The 19,730-nt window shown below is 33.1% G+C and overlaps 2 protein-coding genes across 2 annotated transcripts; both read left to right on the forward strand.

Moving 5' to 3' along the window:
- The first annotated feature begins 1,243 nt into the window (after positions 1–1,243).
- Positions 1,244–4,855, forward strand: LOC102579416 (uncharacterized). The gene is made up of 3 exons (XM_015304569.1): positions 1,244–2,470; positions 2,984–3,654; positions 3,737–4,855. The coding sequence occupies exons 1-3, from the start codon at positions 1,374–1,376 to the stop codon at positions 4,753–4,755; spliced, it is 2,787 nt and encodes a 928-aa protein (XP_015160055.1). The 5' UTR covers positions 1,244–1,373; the 3' UTR covers positions 4,756–4,855.
- Positions 4,856–8,490: 3,635 nt separating this feature from the next.
- On the forward strand, positions 8,491–15,398 carry LOC102598936 (uncharacterized). Its single transcript, XM_006365669.2, has 15 exons — positions 8,491–8,618; positions 9,215–9,347; positions 9,461–9,578; positions 9,665–9,781; positions 11,004–11,108; positions 11,573–11,656; positions 11,756–11,871; positions 12,430–12,531; positions 12,639–12,752; positions 12,886–12,942; positions 13,876–13,942; positions 14,075–14,128; positions 14,328–14,402; positions 14,959–14,994; positions 15,071–15,398. The coding sequence occupies exons 2-15, from the start codon at positions 9,328–9,330 to the stop codon at positions 15,167–15,169; spliced, it is 1,164 nt and encodes a 387-aa protein (XP_006365731.1). The 5' UTR covers positions 8,491–8,618; positions 9,215–9,327; the 3' UTR covers positions 15,170–15,398.
- The last annotated feature ends 4,332 nt before the right edge of the window (positions 15,399–19,730 follow it).

The following is a 19,730-nucleotide window of genomic DNA, read 5'->3' on the forward strand; positions in this document are numbered from 1 at the left end:
TATATATATGCTCCGAAATCTTAATTACACGTTAATTAGAAACTCTCAAGAGAATTCAATTCCTAGTGAAATTTTGAAGGAAAAAAAATCCCCTTTTGGATGAAGTGGACAACACCAAATGTGCATTATATGTAATGGCATAGTCAAAATGGGGTTGCCTGTTAAAAGTTAGCCACCTGACTTGAAATTTAATACTAATTAGTTGTTCATTCTCCAACTCTACCTAAATTCCTTTAATTAGGAGTGTAATTTATTTTAGCATGATAGTTGAGAGGATGTGAATTGTATGAAAATATTCAGCGTTGACCAAATAAGTATAGCTTTATTTTGAATTAGACAAACTAAAGAAGCTTTTTTCTTAATTTAGTGTTACTTAAGATATCTACATTGACAGAGTTTGGCAAGAAGGCAATATGTTCATGTACTAAACCAAAAAAGTCAATCCTTTCCAACCCTTTTTAAATTTCTCCCACATATATAAATCTCTTCATTTATACTTATAACTTTTTTTTAGTTTACCTTGGAGGCTTTGCTTTAGCTTAATTTGCTGAATAAGAAATTAAAGGCACATCTTATTTCCCCCCCATTCATTTCTAATATTTCTTTCTTGTTTCTTTACTTTCAAGGTAAATGCATATTTCTACCTAGAACTTTTTTTTTCTTCATATTTGTGTCCTATAGTATGTATTCCTTTTGTTACCTGGTAACTATTGCTGGTGGGAAGTAGCATGTATCACATATAATTAGTCGTGGTGCGCAAAAGCTGACTCAGACATCATGATAGTTTATATTCTTTTTGTTAGCAAGAATTTTGTTGAGGGGATTCAAGAAAATCGAAAAGTACCATATTTTTAAGTTAAGGGTATCCAAAATTTTATATATGTGTCTTTAAAAACAAATTATGCTATTTACGTTACAATAAATCATGTCTATATAAATAGTGAAGTACTATAGTTAATATGGATTTAACTCTGATGTTGTAAATTAATTTAGTCTAACCAAAAATATTAGAGTACCAAAAAATGCAGGGGTGAACCTTCTTTTCTGGCAGCAAAGCCGGCTTTTAATTAGTGTCCTTAGTGGGAAATTATAAGAACACTAACCATATAGTTAAGGTAACGCGTTGCTTTGTATTATTTGTTTTTAAGAGTTAATCCCATGTGACCTTTGCTGCATTAACACACACTTGTCTCTGCTATATATTTACTATTCTTGCCCATGATCCAATGAACAAGCACTTATTTAAGTCTACTTGTATTTATGTGTTGTAGTAAGTATAACAATTTTCTTGAATTGTGAGTTTTCTTTTTTCCAAGAATTGTTTTTCACTTCATATATTTGTAGGTGGATAGTTTTCATGTGGATGAACTTTGATGGGGTTAGTTGGGAATCTTGATATGAGAAGTGGAGATTCTTTAGAAGGATTGTTGAGTGACAAAACTAAGATGAGACAACAAAAGGGTGGTTCTTCAAGGGTTGTTACTTTGTTAACTTGTTTACAGTTCATGTTTGCTGTTTATGCTACATTTCTTCTGTATTACATGAGCCCCTCTATAGATTTAAGGTCTAAACCAGATTTCAGTTGGACTACAAGAATTGCTCACCAATGGAAGCAATTCATAATTCCTCCTCATGTCGTTAGTCGTTATAATCAGGAAGCTAATTCAGTTGTTAGAGCTGAAAGTACTCAACCAAGTAGTCCTTCTGAAGTTTGTGAGCATGAAAAGATTGATTTTGTACAGAAGAAGTCGAACGATGCTGTCATGATCAAGTTGAAGACAGAGCTTTATCAAGAAGTGCTAGATTTTCAAAGCAAGTCCTTTGGTGCTGAGACTCTATCTCAACTGATGGCGATGAAGTCCAAATGGGATTTGCGCGGTCCAAACAAGCCAAAAATCACAGTGATTTTGAATCATTTCAAGAGGAAAACACTTTGTGCTCAGCTTGACTCTTTGCTTGGCCAGACCCTCCCATTTCATCATGTTTGGGTACTCTCATTTGGAAGTCCAAATGAAAACTCCCTCAAGAGAACTGTGCATAGATATAATGACTCAAGAATAAGCTTTATCAGTTCAAGCTATGATTTCAAGTACTATGGAAGGTTCCAATTGGCCTTACAAACAGAAGCTGATCTTGTATATATCATTGATGATGACATGATCCCGGGGAAAAAGATGCTGCAAATGTTAGCACATGTTGCAGGAACAGACAAGTACAAGAATTCTGTTTTGGGAAGCATTGGTAGGATTTTGCCTTTTAGACAGAAGGATTCTAGTTTTCCGAGCTACAGGAAGTTTCGATCCAAGGAAGCAGGGCTTTACTTGCCTGATCCTGCCTATAACATCACAGTGAACAAAATTGTTCAGGTGGATTTCCTCTCTAGTTCTTGGTTTATGTCTGCTGAACTTGTCAAGACACTCTTTATCGAGACACCGTTCACTTTCATGACAGGGGAAGACTTGCACTTAAGGTATGTACTCTAACAGATTTTACTTTTTTGTGCCAAAATATTTCACACAGTAAATCATTTGTACACTATCAGAAAGTTCATTGATCTGTTCATTTAGGGGAGGATAATAAAATTTGTGAGTTAGTCATATGTTAATGAGTATATTAAATAAAGTAATGTAACTTTGTGCATATATTAATATAAAAAATGTCAATATTCTAGGACTGCTCCACTTGATAATACATAGTGTACCACTAGATTGTTATCTGATTCAGATTAGCATTTTGCAAGTTGATCATTAGAATGTCTATTCTTTTCTAGGCACTTTAGAAAAAAATACTCTTCACCTAATAATGTTTGATTTCTTAATGATCAACTTTTCTGCAAAAAGTATTATACTATTGAGTCCTGCATATTCTGTGTCTCTCTTGTTTGATCCTTAAGTAGTCCTCTTTATAGATTTTAATCTGCTTCATGAAAGTAAAGGAAATTTACAAGAACTTATAATGACTTCAATTTCATTAAAAATTGCAGCTATCAGCTTCAGAAGTATAGAAATGCTGCTTCATTTGTGCTACCAGTTGATTCAAAAGATAAGGACACTTGGGGTGACAGTGAGCATAGGCTTGCCTATGTATCCGAAACAACTGTAATTTTCAAGGACGTTGTTCAAGTCCGGGATGATCAGTGGTGGAGGGCGCTTTCTACTGGTTATGTGACACAATGGGCATCGATGTATCCACAGAAAATTGATGCACTTTTCTATGCTCACTCTGTCGATGAAGTTAAAGCTCTTGCACCTCTTCTGCTAAAGTTCAGTTCAACTGTTGGAAAGAAGGCCTATATCGTTGTCTCAGGAGGCAACTTTTGCCCTTGTGAAGATGCTGCAGCAGCTTTGAAGTGGCCTAAGACAGTATGCAAGGAAAAAAGATTCAAGATTATGGATCTAGGAGTTGGTGCTTTATCAGGAAATTCAAATTCAGAAGTGCCTGTTGTTCAAGCAGTATATGCTAGCATGAAAGGACTAATCAAGATTCACAATCCTAGCTTGGTAATCACAGTAGCCGATACAGACTCTAACGTGAAGAAAGCTCTGAAGATGGCTACTGAAGCTAACACAAATAGTTCAACACTCGTTCTTCTTCCAAAGTCATCGGTGTCAAAGGTTCTTTGGATGGCTGATATTCGTTCAACAGCATTGCCAAGTAAGAATTTAATGTATTTTACACTAAATACTTCCCTTCTGTTTTGTGTAGATTTCTGAACAACGCGTTTTTGTTACTTCAGATTGGAACCGTATGAAGATTTATGTGAATATCATCACACAAACCAGAGCTAATTCACTTGCAAGGCTTCTCAAGTCTCTAAGTGATGCATACTACATTGGTGAAGAAGTTCCTATAACTTTCAACATGGATAGCAAGGTGGATGAGGCAACTCTAAAGCTTGTCAACTCATTCAATTGGCCTCATGGACCCAAAATTCTTCGAAGGAGAATCATTCAAGGAGGCCTAATTCGAGCAGTTAGTGAGAGTTGGTACCCCTCATCGGACGATGATTTTGGTCTCTTACTTGAAGATGACATTGAAGTCTCCCCATACTATTACCTTTGGATCAAATATGCTCTCTTATCCTACCACTATGACCCTGAAATATCCCTCCCTGAGCTCTCCTCGATCTCTCTTTACACTCCACGGTTAGTGGAAGTTGTAAAAGAAAGGCCTAAATGGAATGCAACAGATTTCTTCAAACACATCCATCCAAACACACCTTATCTCCATCAGTTACCTTGCAGTTGGGGTGCAGTTTTTTTCCCAAAGCAATGGAGGGAATTCTACGTTTACATGAACATGAGATTCACAGAAGACGCGAAGCAGAACCCCGTTCAAATACCAAGATCAAGAACCAATGGTTGGCAAGCATCTTGGAAGAAGTTCTTGATAGACATGATGTACTTAAGAGGGTACGTTACACTTTATCCGAATTTCCCAAATCAAACAAGCTTTTCGACTAATCATATGGAACCAGGAGCACATATTGCAGCTAAAGAAAATGTGATCAAACATAACAAGGCTGATTTTGAGGTGCCATTGCTAAAACAAGACTTTAAAAACTTTCTGCCTAATGGGAAAATGCCTGCAGCTACAAGATTGCCTTCATTAAACCTCTTTAATCAGCCTGTTTCTCTAAAAGGCTTAAAGGCAGCTGGTGCAAAACTGGGACAGGATATTCTTAAATGCAATCAAACGGAGATAGTAACTGTTAACCATGAGACAGGTGTACCTTCACATTGTACAAGATTCTAAAAAATTCATAATTTTTTTTTTCTTTCATTGATAAAAGGTTTATTTGATTAGTTTTTTCCTTATTGTTACACATTTAAGGAAGGACTAAGAGTTGTATAGAGTGGCTATCTGTAGACTGTATGTATCCTTCTCTTCTTATTTTCACTCTTCCTTGACCCTCTGAATTCAACTTGAAAAGCAACGAACGATATATCCAGTGATATCTCACAAGTGAGGTCTAGGGAGGACAGACGGTACGCAGACCTTATCACTACTTCATGAAGGTAAATAGGTTGTTTTCGAAAGATTCTCAATTCAAGTGCAACAAATATCGATATAAAGAAGAAGACAATGAAGAGAATCGAAATAAGAAATCGTGCAAAAATAGCCAAAGCAGCAATAAAATCATGTGATAAAAAAGCAATGCCGGAATTTATGAGACTCTCAACTTAGTAACAAAAAAGTCATAATGGCCAGAAATTCGAATTGATTACTCATATGATCATATACTGATAGTTATTATCTCAAAAACTTATTTTTTTTCTTCTGAATTTCAATTTTCTTCGATAAAGAAGGTAATTTTCTGATAAAATAGTAGACATTTGTTCAGTTGGCATGTCCAAGAATCACTCCATGCAACTGTCACACACATTTTAACTCATTTTTTAATCTAATAAATACCTCCCCCAATTGAATAAAAAAGACCCGACCAACAAACTAAACAGCTTGTTTTATTCGACTTGTTATATTATATTAAAATGAAAATAGTAAGCAAGGATAATAAATCAAGTGCTAGACAATAAACAGATCGTATGAGGTTATATGTTATTATTACTATAAATAGTTGATCCATAATACTTGTTATTTCATTAAAATAAAATATAAATTACAATATTTTTACAATTATACCTTTGATAGTTCTAATAAGTAATTAATGCTCAGTGTAATTACTATACATTGATTAATTACTCTCACAATTGCATTACTCTATAAAATCTGATTTTGAAAAAGAAATCTCAACAAAAAAATTAAAAATAAAAGATGAATTTATTTGGAGTATCATTTATTGAAAAGTTGACTTTAAAAAGAAATTAAATAAGGGTAGAATGGTAAACTTACTTAAGACACGGTCATGAATGAATGTTATACTAAACTATCCGCCATTTCATTAGGACAACACTTAATCTTTTTCTAACTTGATTTTGAAGCATGGTTTAAAAGGAACGGAGGAAGTATTAAGTATTTTTTTTGTTTTCCCATCCGGTGTTCGAAGTTCACATTGGAGCTTTGACTAAATCTGAATCGGGCACTGCAGGATCCATTCGGAAGTGGCGCTCCCAACAGGATTTTCTTCACACCTAAGACTAGAACCCGAGACCTCTGACTAAGGGTGAAGCAATATAACACAACAAATATGAATAAGAAACAAAAAAGAGAATATGGAAGACTTCACGAAATACTACGGTAATTTTTGTAGGATCAAGAGTGGCATGGTTTAGCTTATTTAATCCCTATATGTTGATTGTTGCGTGAGTTCTTGAAATATTGATTTCAATCAATTTATGCTAACAATATTGGACAGGTAGTGGTTGTGCACTCTACTTAACCTTTCAACTTTATGTTTACGCTTAATACATAAGCAACTTCTAAAATTTGTTAGAAAGTTTTATTTGATTATTTAAAATATGATTTATTTCAATTAAACACATGATAAAAGTAAGATTTTGTGTCATGGAATTCATGAGAGGAATGAGTTTCCTGGTATGCACTTAAGGCAAAGATATCAATTATGTCATGTTTTTGTTAAACACTTTTGGTTAAGATTTTGAAAAAAAATAATTGCCCGGATTTTTAAGTGCCTATTACCTAAATAAATTAATTACTTAAAATTTATCACTTTTCTTTAAAAAATAAAAATTATACACATTAACCCTAAGTAAGATGTAAAACTTAATGCATGTTCTGATTGAGGCTGAATGGCTGATGTGCATATAATTTAACATAATTGACTTAATTTCCTAATAGATATTTGAAAATACACTCAAAACTTTTTCCAAAATTTGAATATCCATTAGGACAATACTACTATATTATGTATTCAAGTGAATAAATACAAATAAATCATAATTCAAATCTCTAAATACGATTTGCCTACACATTTAAAAACTATTTATATATTAAGCCTTGTGTTTATATCAAGACACCTTGCATTGGGAACATATTTTACTAACACACCTTGCATTGGGAACATATTTACTAACAACAAATGTAAGACAAATCATTTAAAAAGATCACAAAGTTAAAAGTTTATGAAGCAATTATGTTTTCATCTATATCGAGCACTTAATTTATCCATAATTCGTTTTCTTTCTTTTGTACTATATAGTATATATATATTTTTTTCAAATCATAGGATGAATGACTATAAAGTGATGGATCACAGGCTGTTTTAAGAAAGCAGACATGCAACTTTTGTGGCCACCACGTGGGGACATTATCATCAAACTTTACACATGTTGGTGTTACACAATACCACATCAAAAGAGAACCCATATTTTAATAATTAAAATAACTATATTTTTTTGAATTCGAAATTTAAAAGCTTATATTCACTTTATCAAAGTTTTCAATCTAATCAAGAAAAAAAGAAGAGGAAAATTCAAATTCAACAGTGAAAATACAGTTAATCATATTGTATCTCAAATTCGTCATGAGATTTATATGGAGCAACGTCTTGATATATATATATATATATATCAATTGTTGGTAACCCATCAGTTATATATGTAGGCAGTGTGTCTCCATTCTTTAACTGAAAAATTCAAGTATATTATTATAGAAATCTTCCATAGCAATTAAAGACTATTTACCCGCTCTCTTGTTTGGATAGTTATTACTTATTGTTTCAGCATAATAACATAATACATAAACATGACCCTTAACTTAGCTTCAGCGAATAATTATGCCCTCCAACTTTGAGTATGCACAAGTAGACACTTAAACTTGTATAAAATTGAATAAGTAGACACACGTGTCCTACATAACATGATACATGTAGGACGCCATGTAGGTCGACACAAAATTTTCATGTAGGGTGTCATATAGGACGGATGTGTTTATTTATTCAACTTTACAAATTTAAGTGCATACTTGTGCACATCAAAAGTTAAAGGTCATAGTTGCCAGCTGACGCCAAATTAAGGGTCATGTTTATGTATTATGCCTATATTATATTATGTTATATTATAGTATAATGTTGTATTAATTATAATATAACATTCGAATGTACTATATTATTCTTTCTCATTATATAATGTCACACGTTAATAATTTGAATAATAATAAGTCATTAAGGTTTGAAGTAGAGCTACTATTAAAAGTAGGATAAAGGATAAAAAAAGTTTATTAAATAATAAATTAAAAATATTAAGATAATAACGCAATTACACTAAACTGATTCAAATAAGACTTTATGTCTTTAGTAACGGTGGACCTAAATCATGCGGTACAATAAAATTTAAGTAACAGTTAAATAAACACTATATCTGAATTAACAATATAAACCATCCAAACAAGGAACAAGTCTCTATTCTTTGAAAAATGATTTCTTACCATTTTAGGATAATTAAAATGAACTTTTTGATTAATAAATGATGTTCATCAATAATATAAATATATGTGGATTAAATTTGTAAAATTTTAATTATATATAGTATGGGAAGGGACAATATGGTACGGAGTGATTACACAAATCTTCTTTCTGGCCTCTGGGGAACAATACTTTTCAATATTTGACATTTCGTCCCACAATATAACCAAACATTGAAATTCGATACCCATCTCTCACCAAGGAAATCTCTCTCTATTTTCGCTCGGGAAAACCTGTAAGACTCTCAAAACCCACTTTTTCTTCATCTGTTCATCAATTGTGATCTTTTACATGCTGCGTTTTGCAGTGAAACGCACTTAATTTGGTTGAATTTTAGGGCTTTATATTCGGGATTTGATCTCTTGTTATAGTTCCTTTTTTTGACAAAATGAACTACAGTTTAATAGTTTTCTGCAAAATTTTGGGTTTTGATTTGGGTATTGAGTTTTCACATTGATTCCAAGCAGCATTTTTGATGTTCTACTCGCGAGTTTAAAATATTGTTGATTAATTAAAGGTATTAGGGTTTTTTTTATAGCCCAGATCAATAGTTCAAGTAAGATTTGTGTACCCATTTGCTCAGAAATTAGTAAGATTCATAAGTTGAAGTTATAACAGTTTCTTAAACTGAAATACAAGTTAAACAACTGTTAAATTGGTCTTTCTTTTTCAGTAAATTTTTGACTTTCTGTAATTCTGCAGTTGATAATAAACTTTCACAGTTGAAATTGCGGACAGTTTATCAAAACTTTTGTGGGATAAAATTTTAGTATAGTATGTAGGTATGGATTGTATATACCGCCCCCGAGTAATATAGTTTTATTCTTTCAGCATGTCAAGTTTGCTCTTTTGAAAGTGGATGATGCTATATTCATTTCTGGGGTTGCTCAAGGAATTGGTTTCTGCCTAGTGCATGACCTTTGAGTTGAGCAACTATTATCACAATGGTAACCTCTCACCGCAGGTTTGTAGACCAAAAGACGTGCCGTTGTAATAAATTTTACCAAGTTTTAGTTGCCCTATCTCTTGGTTTTATTTACATTATTAGCTTACAAAATACCCTCTTTGTTATTTAAGGTTCACTGGGGTTTTCAAAAGATCAAATGACAGTGTCAGGCTAATAATAACAACAATCATGGGAATGGTATTTGGATATTTCATTGGCATTTCGTTTCCATCTGTTTCTCTAGCAAAGGTACGTCGGCCCTACTTTTGAATGGTCTCCCTGGTGGAGAGTAATATGCCCCTGTCATTCAGTATAATCTTGGGGGTCCTTTGCAGATTTCTTTTCCTTCGAGCATTATATCGTCTCTTGATGTAGCCTTCAATGATGATCATCAAAGACTTAGTGGACGTAGTTTTCCTGAAAATCTTGGCAGTATCCCTTTAACACCTAAGGTACTTATTATTCACTTCAAGTCCTTTAAATTATGTATTATTCCCTGCAGCTTCACTATGTTGATTCACTTGTATGCTTATGAAAAAGGTGTTAAAAGAAGCTTTTAACACATTTTAACTACTAATGGTGTCAGTTTGACCAGCAAAACAATCTTTCCTTATGGATAGATTCATCTGCATTTTTGTTGCATTTAGTGGTTGCCAAGTAAAATATTTGGTGAAACCAACAAAGTGCAAATACCAATTAAGAAAGTCTCTCATTTTTTTATTCACAAGATGAGTCACACATATTGAGACTCATTTTAGAGGAAAATAAGTTACATAGGTGATACCAATTAATCGAAAATATAATTTAGTGATGTTAATACGTTTATTTTAGGTCCCATACTTTCTAGAAGTCTTATAGTCCTACTAGATTCTTATGCCAGTAAGAAATATGGAGAAATTCTACTTCTGATTTTATTTATTATATTGTTGGCATGAGATGAACTTAAATGGGGAGTGGGGCCCTTGTACCTTTTTCTTTCTCGCCTTGTCCCATTCCGTGCCCTTATTTTCTGATACACTTCAATGAAAAATGCACTTGCTAATGCTCAAAGAACATTAGGGACTTTGTTTTTTATCATTAGTTGCTTGATGGTCAAGATGGATAAAACTTACTGTATGCAATTATATGCAACACAATTTGCTTTTTGTGAACCAACTTAGGCAACTTTAGATTGGAGTTATGCTAGTGAACTCAATATGTACTAATAATATATGAAGATTCAGAAACTATACCGAAAATACTAACCAAATTAAAAACACAATACAAAAGAGCTATTGAACGCTACCTTTCAGATCATCGATTGTTTACAAAAGTGTTCAAGAAAATTGTCATCTATGTATCTTGACTGTCAAAGTTGATTTTTGTGTCATGTAAATTGAATTTTAAAAAGTAATATCATTGAAAATAATGTGCACTACTGATTAGTGGCACATTGTTACAATTGTATGCACTGCTAATCTGAAGTTGCCGAATCGGCTCTATTTATTGGTTTTGTTACGAGCTTAGCTAATTTAGTGATTCTTCCAACTTTACAAAAAAATGCAGACATAATTGCATGATATTTTCCATTTAGAAATGGTCTAAGATATATGTTCTAATTGCAGAGTAGATGTGGCATCCAGAGCATCGTGAAGTTCATATTCAATTACTGATGATGTTGATTTTGTGTCTTAGATATATGTTCCGACAAATCCTCGTGGTGCAGAGTCTTTACCACCAGGGATCGTGGTCGCCGAATCAGATTTCTATCTACGAAGGTTGTGGGGTGAGCCAAGTGAGGTATGATGCAAAGAGTAGCTTGTAGTCATTGAATTAGTCTTATTTGTCCAAAAAGAAAAGAATGTCTGGTCAGTGTAGGGTTTATGATACCTACAATTATTCTGCCAATCCTGAGCTGCTATTGATCATATAGTCACATGTCCATGTTATCAAACAAAATACAAAATATTTATAAAAATGGTTACATGTCCACTTCATCTGCTTCCGGCTCCGTATTATGTCACAGGGAAATGACCAGTTTTACATCTGATATACTTTAAAGTTTAATGTGGATGATTTAATAATGTGAATGATTTAAGAACTCTTCGTTAGAAGTTCAGTATGAATATCCTTTTCTGGAAAGCTGTTAACAGATAGGAGGACAACTCTCTAATTGCATAAAATATTAGTCTTTGTAAGATTTGGAGTCTTTTTTCCTGTTCTTTTTTTTTCTGTTTAGCCTTTTAAATGTGGTGGAATTTCAGGATCTGAGGAATAAGCCAAAGTATTTGGTGACATTTACAGTTGGTTTGGATCAAAAGAACAACATTGATGCCTGCGTTAAAAAGGTTACAAAAAGAACCTGATCCATTGGATGTGATATCATACATCATTATCATTTTCTTTTTATGTTGTATCCACACTGAATTTTTATGTATGTTGGTTAGTTTTCAGAGGATTTTCAAATTTTGCTTTTTCATTACGATGGTCGAACGAGTGAATGGGATCAGTTCGAATGGTCCAAGCGTGCAGTTCATATCAGTATTAGGAAGCAGACAAAATGGTAAGACTTTCTAGTTTATGCAACAACCTTTGGGATTCTAAATCCCATTAATGATGCAAGAATCAAAAGAATTATGCAAAGCGAAGCCTGGTATTTAAGTGGAGAAGGGTAGAGGGGCGGGCCCATTATCCACCGAGTTTAGAAGGCTGTGATAGGTCCAAAGGGCAGGTCACAGACGGATTTCTTGGTTATAAAAAAAAATAAAAAATAAAAAAAATCAAAAGAAATATGCCTGAGAATGTCAGATGAGATAGGACCTACAGATAGGTTTTCTTTTTTTGGGTTGCTGAGCCTACTCAGTTGTATGTAGCTCTGTGATATAAATTTTTGGGATCCCAGCCTTTGTGCTGAAGATTTATATACAAACTTGTTACCTTTGTCAAAAAAAAAATATGCCTGAGAACTTTTACCAATGCTGGCTGCCCTTTAGCATGTATAACACCCTTCTTTGAGTTTGTGATAATAAGATGAAGGGAAGGTGTTAAATAGGATTTTAGTCTAGTATTTTTTTTTTGTAGTTCCATAATCTTTTGTGGGTTTTTCTATCTCCTTTAACAGGTGGTATGCAAAGAGGTTTTTGCATCCTGATGTCGTAGCTGCCTATGATTATATATTTATCTGGGACGAAGATCTGGGGGTTGAACATTTCAATGCAGAGAAGTAGGTGTTTCTTTCTGGTTGTTTTTCAATAACTTCTCATTCTTAAGAGTGAAAGATTCCTCTCGTCACTTTTGTTTCCACCTAATCTAGGCACCTGAATATGACAGGTATATTCAGCTAGTTAAGAAACATGGACTAGAGATCTCTCAGCCAGGTCTTGAACCCAACAATGGTCTAACATGGCAGATGACAAAGAGGAGAGGTGATAGAGAAGTTCACAAGTAAGTCCCTCGTGTTGCTGTCTCCCTCTTTCTCTGACAGTCCCCATCTCTGGGGCCCAATAGTTAGGATTGAATATCTCTATAGATTAGCTCGTGTTCATGCATATTTAGAATTGTTGGTGGCCTTAAACAGGAGTACAGAGGAGAAACCAGGCTGGTGCAGTGATCAACGGTTACCTCCTTGTGCAGCGTACTCTCTCTCTCTCTCTCTCTCTCTCTCTCTCACACACACACACACACACACACACTCACACACACACACACACACACACACTCACACACACACACACACACACACACTCACACACACACACACACACACACACTCACACACACACACACACACACACACTCACACACACACACACACACACACACTCACACACACACACACACACACACACACAGATTTTAAAATGTGCAAGCTGGACACAATCTATACTTATCCATCCACCAACACATATATGTACATATTTAATGGACTTAGGCGCTGTTGATTGATAATTCAGACTGTAGAAATCATTCTTTTAATTTTCAGAAGCAAGAAAACAACTTTTTGTGTAGACAAGGAAGATGGGGGAAGTATTTGTATGTTATGAGTTGAAATGCATTCCAGTAAGGTATTGTTGTTTGCATTAGCAAGATGTTGAATTGACACCTTCTGTATGTCTGTGGAAGAATTCAAGGGTTTATGCTGTATCATGTATGTTTATATTTTTAGGCATGACTGCAGAAACTTGGGATATAGGCGCTAATTCAAGACTGTAGAAATCACTCTTTCAATTTTTAGAAGCAAGGAAATGACAATTTTGGTAGACAAAGGAAGATTGGAGAAATTTTTGTATGTTATGAGTAGAACTGCATGCCATTAATGTATTGTCGTTAACTTAGCAAGATGTTGAATTGACATCTTCTGTACATGTTTTCTTCCTAAAAACTTATGATTGAGCAAATAAACCTCTCGTAAATTAATACTCAGGCAATTTCTAGTCAGCAAGTATTATTTTGAGTTATCTATACACAACAATTTTTGGAAATTGATTTGTAGAAGGCCTGTACACAAGTGCACCACCTGGTACTTTTAACATTGGCCTGCAACTCATCTTTTTCCTTGTTTTTTCAGTTTTGTGGAAATAATGGCTCCTGTATTTTCTCGAGAAGCATGGCGATGTGTTTGGCATTTGATTCAGGTAGTTCTTTCAATTGGGATATGTATTCATTGTAATCCTTTCAAGAATGCATTTACAGTGGTCATGAGTGCATTAATAAATACACGTGCTATTATAGTGACAGCTCTGCTTTCGTTTGATGTTTTCTTATAGAATGATTTGGTGCATGGATGGGGATTGGATTTCGCTCTCAGAAGATGTGTAGAGGTCAGTAGTTTCCATTGGTGTATCTGTTAATATTAAAGTGAAAGAGGACTTGCACCATGATAAAGGTGGCTGCCCCTTTAGACTTTGATAACATTATGAACCTTGAAACCCATCCTCTTTAGCATTGTAGACGTTTTGTTAATTTGAAGTATGCTGGACCATTTAGCAAAACCTAGTTACTTTTTATTTGTTTATGCAGCCTGCGCATGAAAAAATTGGTGTAGTGGATTCACAATGGATAGTGCATCAAGTTATTCCTTCCCTTGGAAGTCAGGTTAGTAAATGTCCATTTCCAGAAAATAATAGCTGAAATTTTTACTACTATTCCATGTTAAATTTTGTTGTGGCAAGTGCCTATGTTAGTTTTAGAGTATATTGCAGAACGGACAAGAAACAGATAAAGAAGTTATATTTGTCGTTGGATTGTTCTGCATACCTCCCCACCCCCCAAAAAAATAAAAGAAAAAAAAGACCATTGCAGTTATGATTTTGCTGTTAAAGGTTTGATAGATCTAAGAACCTACCACTCTAGCTTGAAGAGTCCTCTGAAGGCGGCAGCTTCATAGGATGACTGAACTTAGTATCCTTTGTCTCTTTAGAGTTCTAGGTAGGAAGGAGATTATTGGCTTACTGAGAAACAAGAATGCCACTTTGTGACATGCTTTATGTCTCGTTAGAGCTAAAGCTGGTTTTGCTTCCCTATATGGTGGATATATATTCCAAGGCTGTTTTCTGTAACTATAACTCATTGCTCCCTTGTATTTCGTATGACTTGTTATCATTTCTTAAGTTTTTTCTTGATGCAATTTCTGTCACATGATAACATACAGGGTAGCTCGGAGAATGGTAAAGCCCCTTGGGAAGGGGTAAGCAAATCTAGTTTGACAAATATCATTCCCCATTTGTTTCGTCACATCTTAGTTACTTGTTTCCTTTTTGTAGGTAAGAGTGAGGTGCAGAAATGAGTGGACAATGTTTCAGGATCGATTAGCCAATGCGGATAAGGCATATTATGCACAAAATGGGAAAACCAGAGTATAACATGTGACCTACAACTTGTTTGTAAATTGCTTCTTTTACCCTTTTTTACTCCTGTTTTAGGTAAGCCTAATTCATTTTGCCAGTATTTCTTTATAAATATTTGCTTTACTATAGAGCAGCCATATTTCTGTAGACCGTGGACCGTAAACAGTAAGACATTGGAACACCTCCTGTGCATAGATGATACTACATGAAATCTTATATAGCCCATGATCGTTGTTTACCTTCATCCTTCTCTCTTTTTATTTTCATTTTTGGATTGCCAGCACAACCGGCGAATGCATAATTCTGGTTCACTGGAAAAAGAGGGAAATTCGGATTCCGATTCTGATTAAAATTAGTACATTAACACGAACTCACATGAATGAGAAGATTATATTATGGCTTTATTTTTTGTGCTAATTAAGCCTAGTTAGCAGTGCATAAATCAATTTATAGTATGGCTTTATTTTGTTTTAACCCAGCCGTTCCACTGACAAACATTGAAGGACCAGATCTATTGAATGAGTAAACCAAGACAAAATTTTATGAAAACGACAAAATATGATTGTTACAAGTAATTGATGACATTGGGAGTTTTTGGTTGACTTGTTATGCAATAAATAGTGATACTGGAATTGTTATATCAAAGTCATTATTAATATATATTGTTGAGATAAAGTATAAATAATACACCTAAACTATCCCTTTTTTTAGTTTCATTTTCTAACTATTAAGAGTGTGAGTTTCATATCTAAATTGTCACTTATTAGTTTGAGAAATACATCTCAATGTTGTATGTAATGCATTCTCTTTTATTTGAAAAAATCCGGACACATGACAATTCACATGAACCATACTACAATTATTTTTTGAAATGACAAGTATCTTGATATAACTATTATTGGCAAACATAACAAGTACAAATAGAATCGAAGGAAGTAATTTATGTTATAAAATCAAACTATATTACTAAATGGGAAGTTGAATTACTGTGTGGAGTTCTATATCAGAAAACAAAAATAGCATTGGTATGGTGTTTAATTACTTTGCCCAAAAATGTATAGTGTTTTTTATACTCCATTTCCTATTTTCCGTGTCACTCTTAGTGAGATAATTTGTAATCACACAAATGTCTATAAATTTTGCTGTAAAACAACTACGTGAATTCGGGATGTTTAGTGCATTGAGCTCTCATGTTAAACATTATACACATCTAGCTTGCATATTACTATATTGTTTAAAAAATGTTAGTAATATTTTCATCATCATGTCTCATAATGCTTCTCTGTTTTCACACAGCATTTTGGAGGGTTAAATTATGGTAGACTTTGAACACTATAATAAAATATTAAAAATATCTCCCCTCTTTAAATTTGTTTGTCCCGCTATTATGGGTGGTCACCTTGGAACCAAAATTTTCAACTGGAAAAGATTTGTCCCGATGTTTATTATTCTTGCGGATCTAGGCGACTTTAATTAAAAACAGTTGCATTAAATGATTTGTGTTGTAGTGTCAGTTTATGGATAGAAAAATTGTTATAAAACCCCATAATTAACTTGTTCTCATTTATTGTTCGTGATAATGTAATTTAAGTTTTGCCAACTCATTGTTTTTTTTTTCCTTTGTATGTTTTATTTATCTTGAAAGGCTTCCATACAGAGGAAAACCATTCTAATAGTAGAAGATTAGCATAAAAATTGAAATGCAGTGAAAAATAAAAGCATTCATAATATAGGATTATTAGATTTTAAATCAAATATATATTGTCAACATCATGATTTTGGTGGCGTAAATGTCATTGTCAGTAGGAGATTATACAGAAATGACTTAACTGTCAATTATTCGAAGTGATGCTTTTATGCGTTTTGTTTTTCATTTGACGTTCGGTATACTTTTTCATTTTGAAAAAAGAAGGCGAAGGGATTTTTCCTTGATTGCACGAGCAAGCCAGCAAACCCCCTTTTACTCACCTCAACACCTATAAAAAAAGCTCTTTCTCCTTTTCATTTCATAATAATAAGGTAAGCATCCAGCTCTCGATCCAGGACAAGGGCGGTCTTGCTTGGCGCGAAGGCTGCTGGTTCGGGGTAGAGTATAGTCTCCGATAGAAAGAATGATTGATTGCTTGAATGCCGGGCCATCTACTCGCGAAATCACCCCGGTCCGAACCCTCTCAGCTCCTTCCTTATTCGCATTGGAACTGGATTGAAAATTTAAATTCACGTTTTACTCTTTAATAAATGCGACTCTATATCTAGAGAAGTTCAAATTTGCTACCACTACTCCCATAACTAACCAATCATTCTATAACTCTTTATTTTTGGTCAAACAGGCTACAACTACTTGTTGCTTCCAATTTAATGTTTTTCCTTATCTTTTTAGTAAATAGAAAATGATTTGTTTCCATATAATATTAAATTGTTTCTGTGACTTTTATGTCCACGTTGAAGCACTTAAAATTTATAGAATATAATAATACTTTTGAAGCCACGTTAATCGATAGCAGATGAATGTACTCAATTCCTTCGTTTTAATTTATTTGTCTGATTTTAAATATCCGTTCTAAGATGTAGTATTAACTAACTTTGCAATCTTCCAAAATTCGTAAAATGACAAGAAGTTAATTAAAGGACAACAGAAATACCAAGCTACAAAGTTGTAATTTTCTAATTATTTTTTTTTTGGTCTTTTTTGTCTACAATATTTTGGAGGGACATGAGAGTTTGAATGTATATTTGATGCATTATCTTGAAAACATGTTATTTGGTTAGGGGATTAAATGTGATGGGTTTCCTACCTGTTTATAAATGGCCTATGTGGGGCATGGATAAATTAAAAAATGATCTTTTTTTCTTTTAATAGAAAAAATTATTAGTATATATTATTACTATGATATTTTATTTATTTTTGGATGTAGATAACAGAAGACAAAAAAAACACTATTCAAACAAGTCTAGAGGAGTTTCATTGAACAAATTAGTAAACCGATATACAAACGAGCAAAGGCAGTAGACCTAGCTTCGTATTATCACTTCATCATCTTCATACTCGTTTCGTCAGACTATTGATTAAATAGCATTCATTTAGCTAAAATAATTTAAAAACTCTATGATTAAGGCAGATTTAGCCCTTTGCTGTCGGATTTCTCTGAATATAGTATTTTTGGCGCAGTGCACAAGCTTATATATAAAACAATATTTACTGAGGTGGTAATAATATTATACATGAATCTATAATTTTAAAGACACAATGAGTTTAATGATAAGAATATTAAATGTTGAATTCATAAAGCTTAATTAAATCCTATATTTATCTCTCTGGTATGTTATCAATTTGAGTCAAGTCTGCACGTTTTATTTTATTTTTATTTTTAAATACATTATACCATTAAGAGTATCAATAGATAATTTATTTGCACATCCAAAACTAAATAAACCTATATATGTAATTGAGAATAAATTTCATACTGTGTTACTTGTGTAAAATTGTAAATTTACATGTACAGAAAAACAATAAAAAACAATAGGAAAAAGTTAAAGATTCTACGTTTATTAAAGCACTTGTATCATTGGATATTATCTTTACGTGAACTTATAAGTTTTTACTATTGAATTAACCTTTACACTTGTGACTTTATTCACTTAATTTACCACTTTGCATCTTTATTTTGATAATTAGTCCAAATAACTAAAGAGGAAAATGAAAGAGACTACCACCTAAACACGTCGTCAGTTTTAGACATTTTTACGTATATGGGTCCTAATTAATGTGTCTTTTTAAAAAAAAAAACAAAACTGAATTGAACTGATTCAACTAGACTAAAATTACGTATAAGTCCTTATTTAATGTGATTTTCTTTTTCTTTATTTTTCAATATTGGGGAAAAGATACAACTTGCTCCTTTTATCATATAAAAATAATCAATTTTATCCCTTATTATACTAGTCCAAAAATATTACTGCTTTATCTAAATGGTTCAAATTCAAATATAACCTTTTTTGTTTGGATTGTATAAAATGAACAACATATAATCTCAAGTATTAGCAATGACATTTTAATAAGGCGAACGCTACTTAACATATTGTTTCAACGTTCAATTCATTTTATCCTTCTTTCCACTTGATCTTCCATCGCTAACATAAATATCTCTAATTTGTGTGAACTTAATCAACATAAATAATACTACGAGGCAAAAGATAAAAGTATAGCTTTCCTTAACTTACATCAAAGATTTATCAAGTCTTAGATAAAAATAATCAATCCCACCTTTTGGATGTAATAAATAATCACATGATTGTGGTATACTTCTTCCTATATTAATTGAGTTTTTTTTTATTGTTCAAAATAATTAAATTGTACAAAGTTCAAGACGAATGTTTGATTTTTTTTCCATGTTTGTCTTTTCCTTTAATGAAGTTTTATATTTTCCAAGACATAAATCACAGTACTTACAAAATTATATTTATGATTTCACCAAGGGCAATAGTGAAAAATATAATCTAAGTTATGTCCTTAAATATTTTTCTTAATAAGTGTGCATTGCCTCACAAATTTACTTAATATGGAATTGAGGGTGTA

Source organism: Solanum tuberosum, unplaced genomic scaffold (assembly GCF_000226075.1).
Source record: "Solanum tuberosum cultivar DM 1-3 516 R44 unplaced genomic scaffold, SolTub_3.0 scf00575, whole genome shotgun sequence".
In the NCBI taxonomy this organism is placed as follows: domain Eukaryota; kingdom Viridiplantae; phylum Streptophyta; class Magnoliopsida; order Solanales; family Solanaceae; genus Solanum; species Solanum tuberosum.

Coding starts and splice junctions, on each gene's coding strand:
- LOC102579416 (XM_015304569.1), top strand. CDS start 1,374: ATGGGGTTAGTTGGGAATCTTGATATGAGAAGTGGAGATTCTTTAGAA. Junction 2,471..2,983: donor GGGGAAGACTTGCACTTAAG/GTATGTACTCTA, acceptor TAAAAATTGCAG/CTATCAGCTTCAGAAGTATA. Junction 3,655..3,736: donor TCGTTCAACAGCATTGCCAA/GTAAGAATTTAA, acceptor TTGTTACTTCAG/ATTGGAACCGTATGAAGATT.
- LOC102598936 (XM_006365669.2), top strand. CDS start 9,328: ATGGTAACCTCTCACCGCAG. Junction 11,872..12,429: donor ATTAGGAAGCAGACAAAATG/GTAAGACTTTCT, acceptor CTCCTTTAACAG/GTGGTATGCAAAGAGGTTTT. Junction 14,129..14,327: donor CTCTCAGAAGATGTGTAGAG/GTCAGTAGTTTC, acceptor TTGTTTATGCAG/CCTGCGCATGAAAAAATTGG.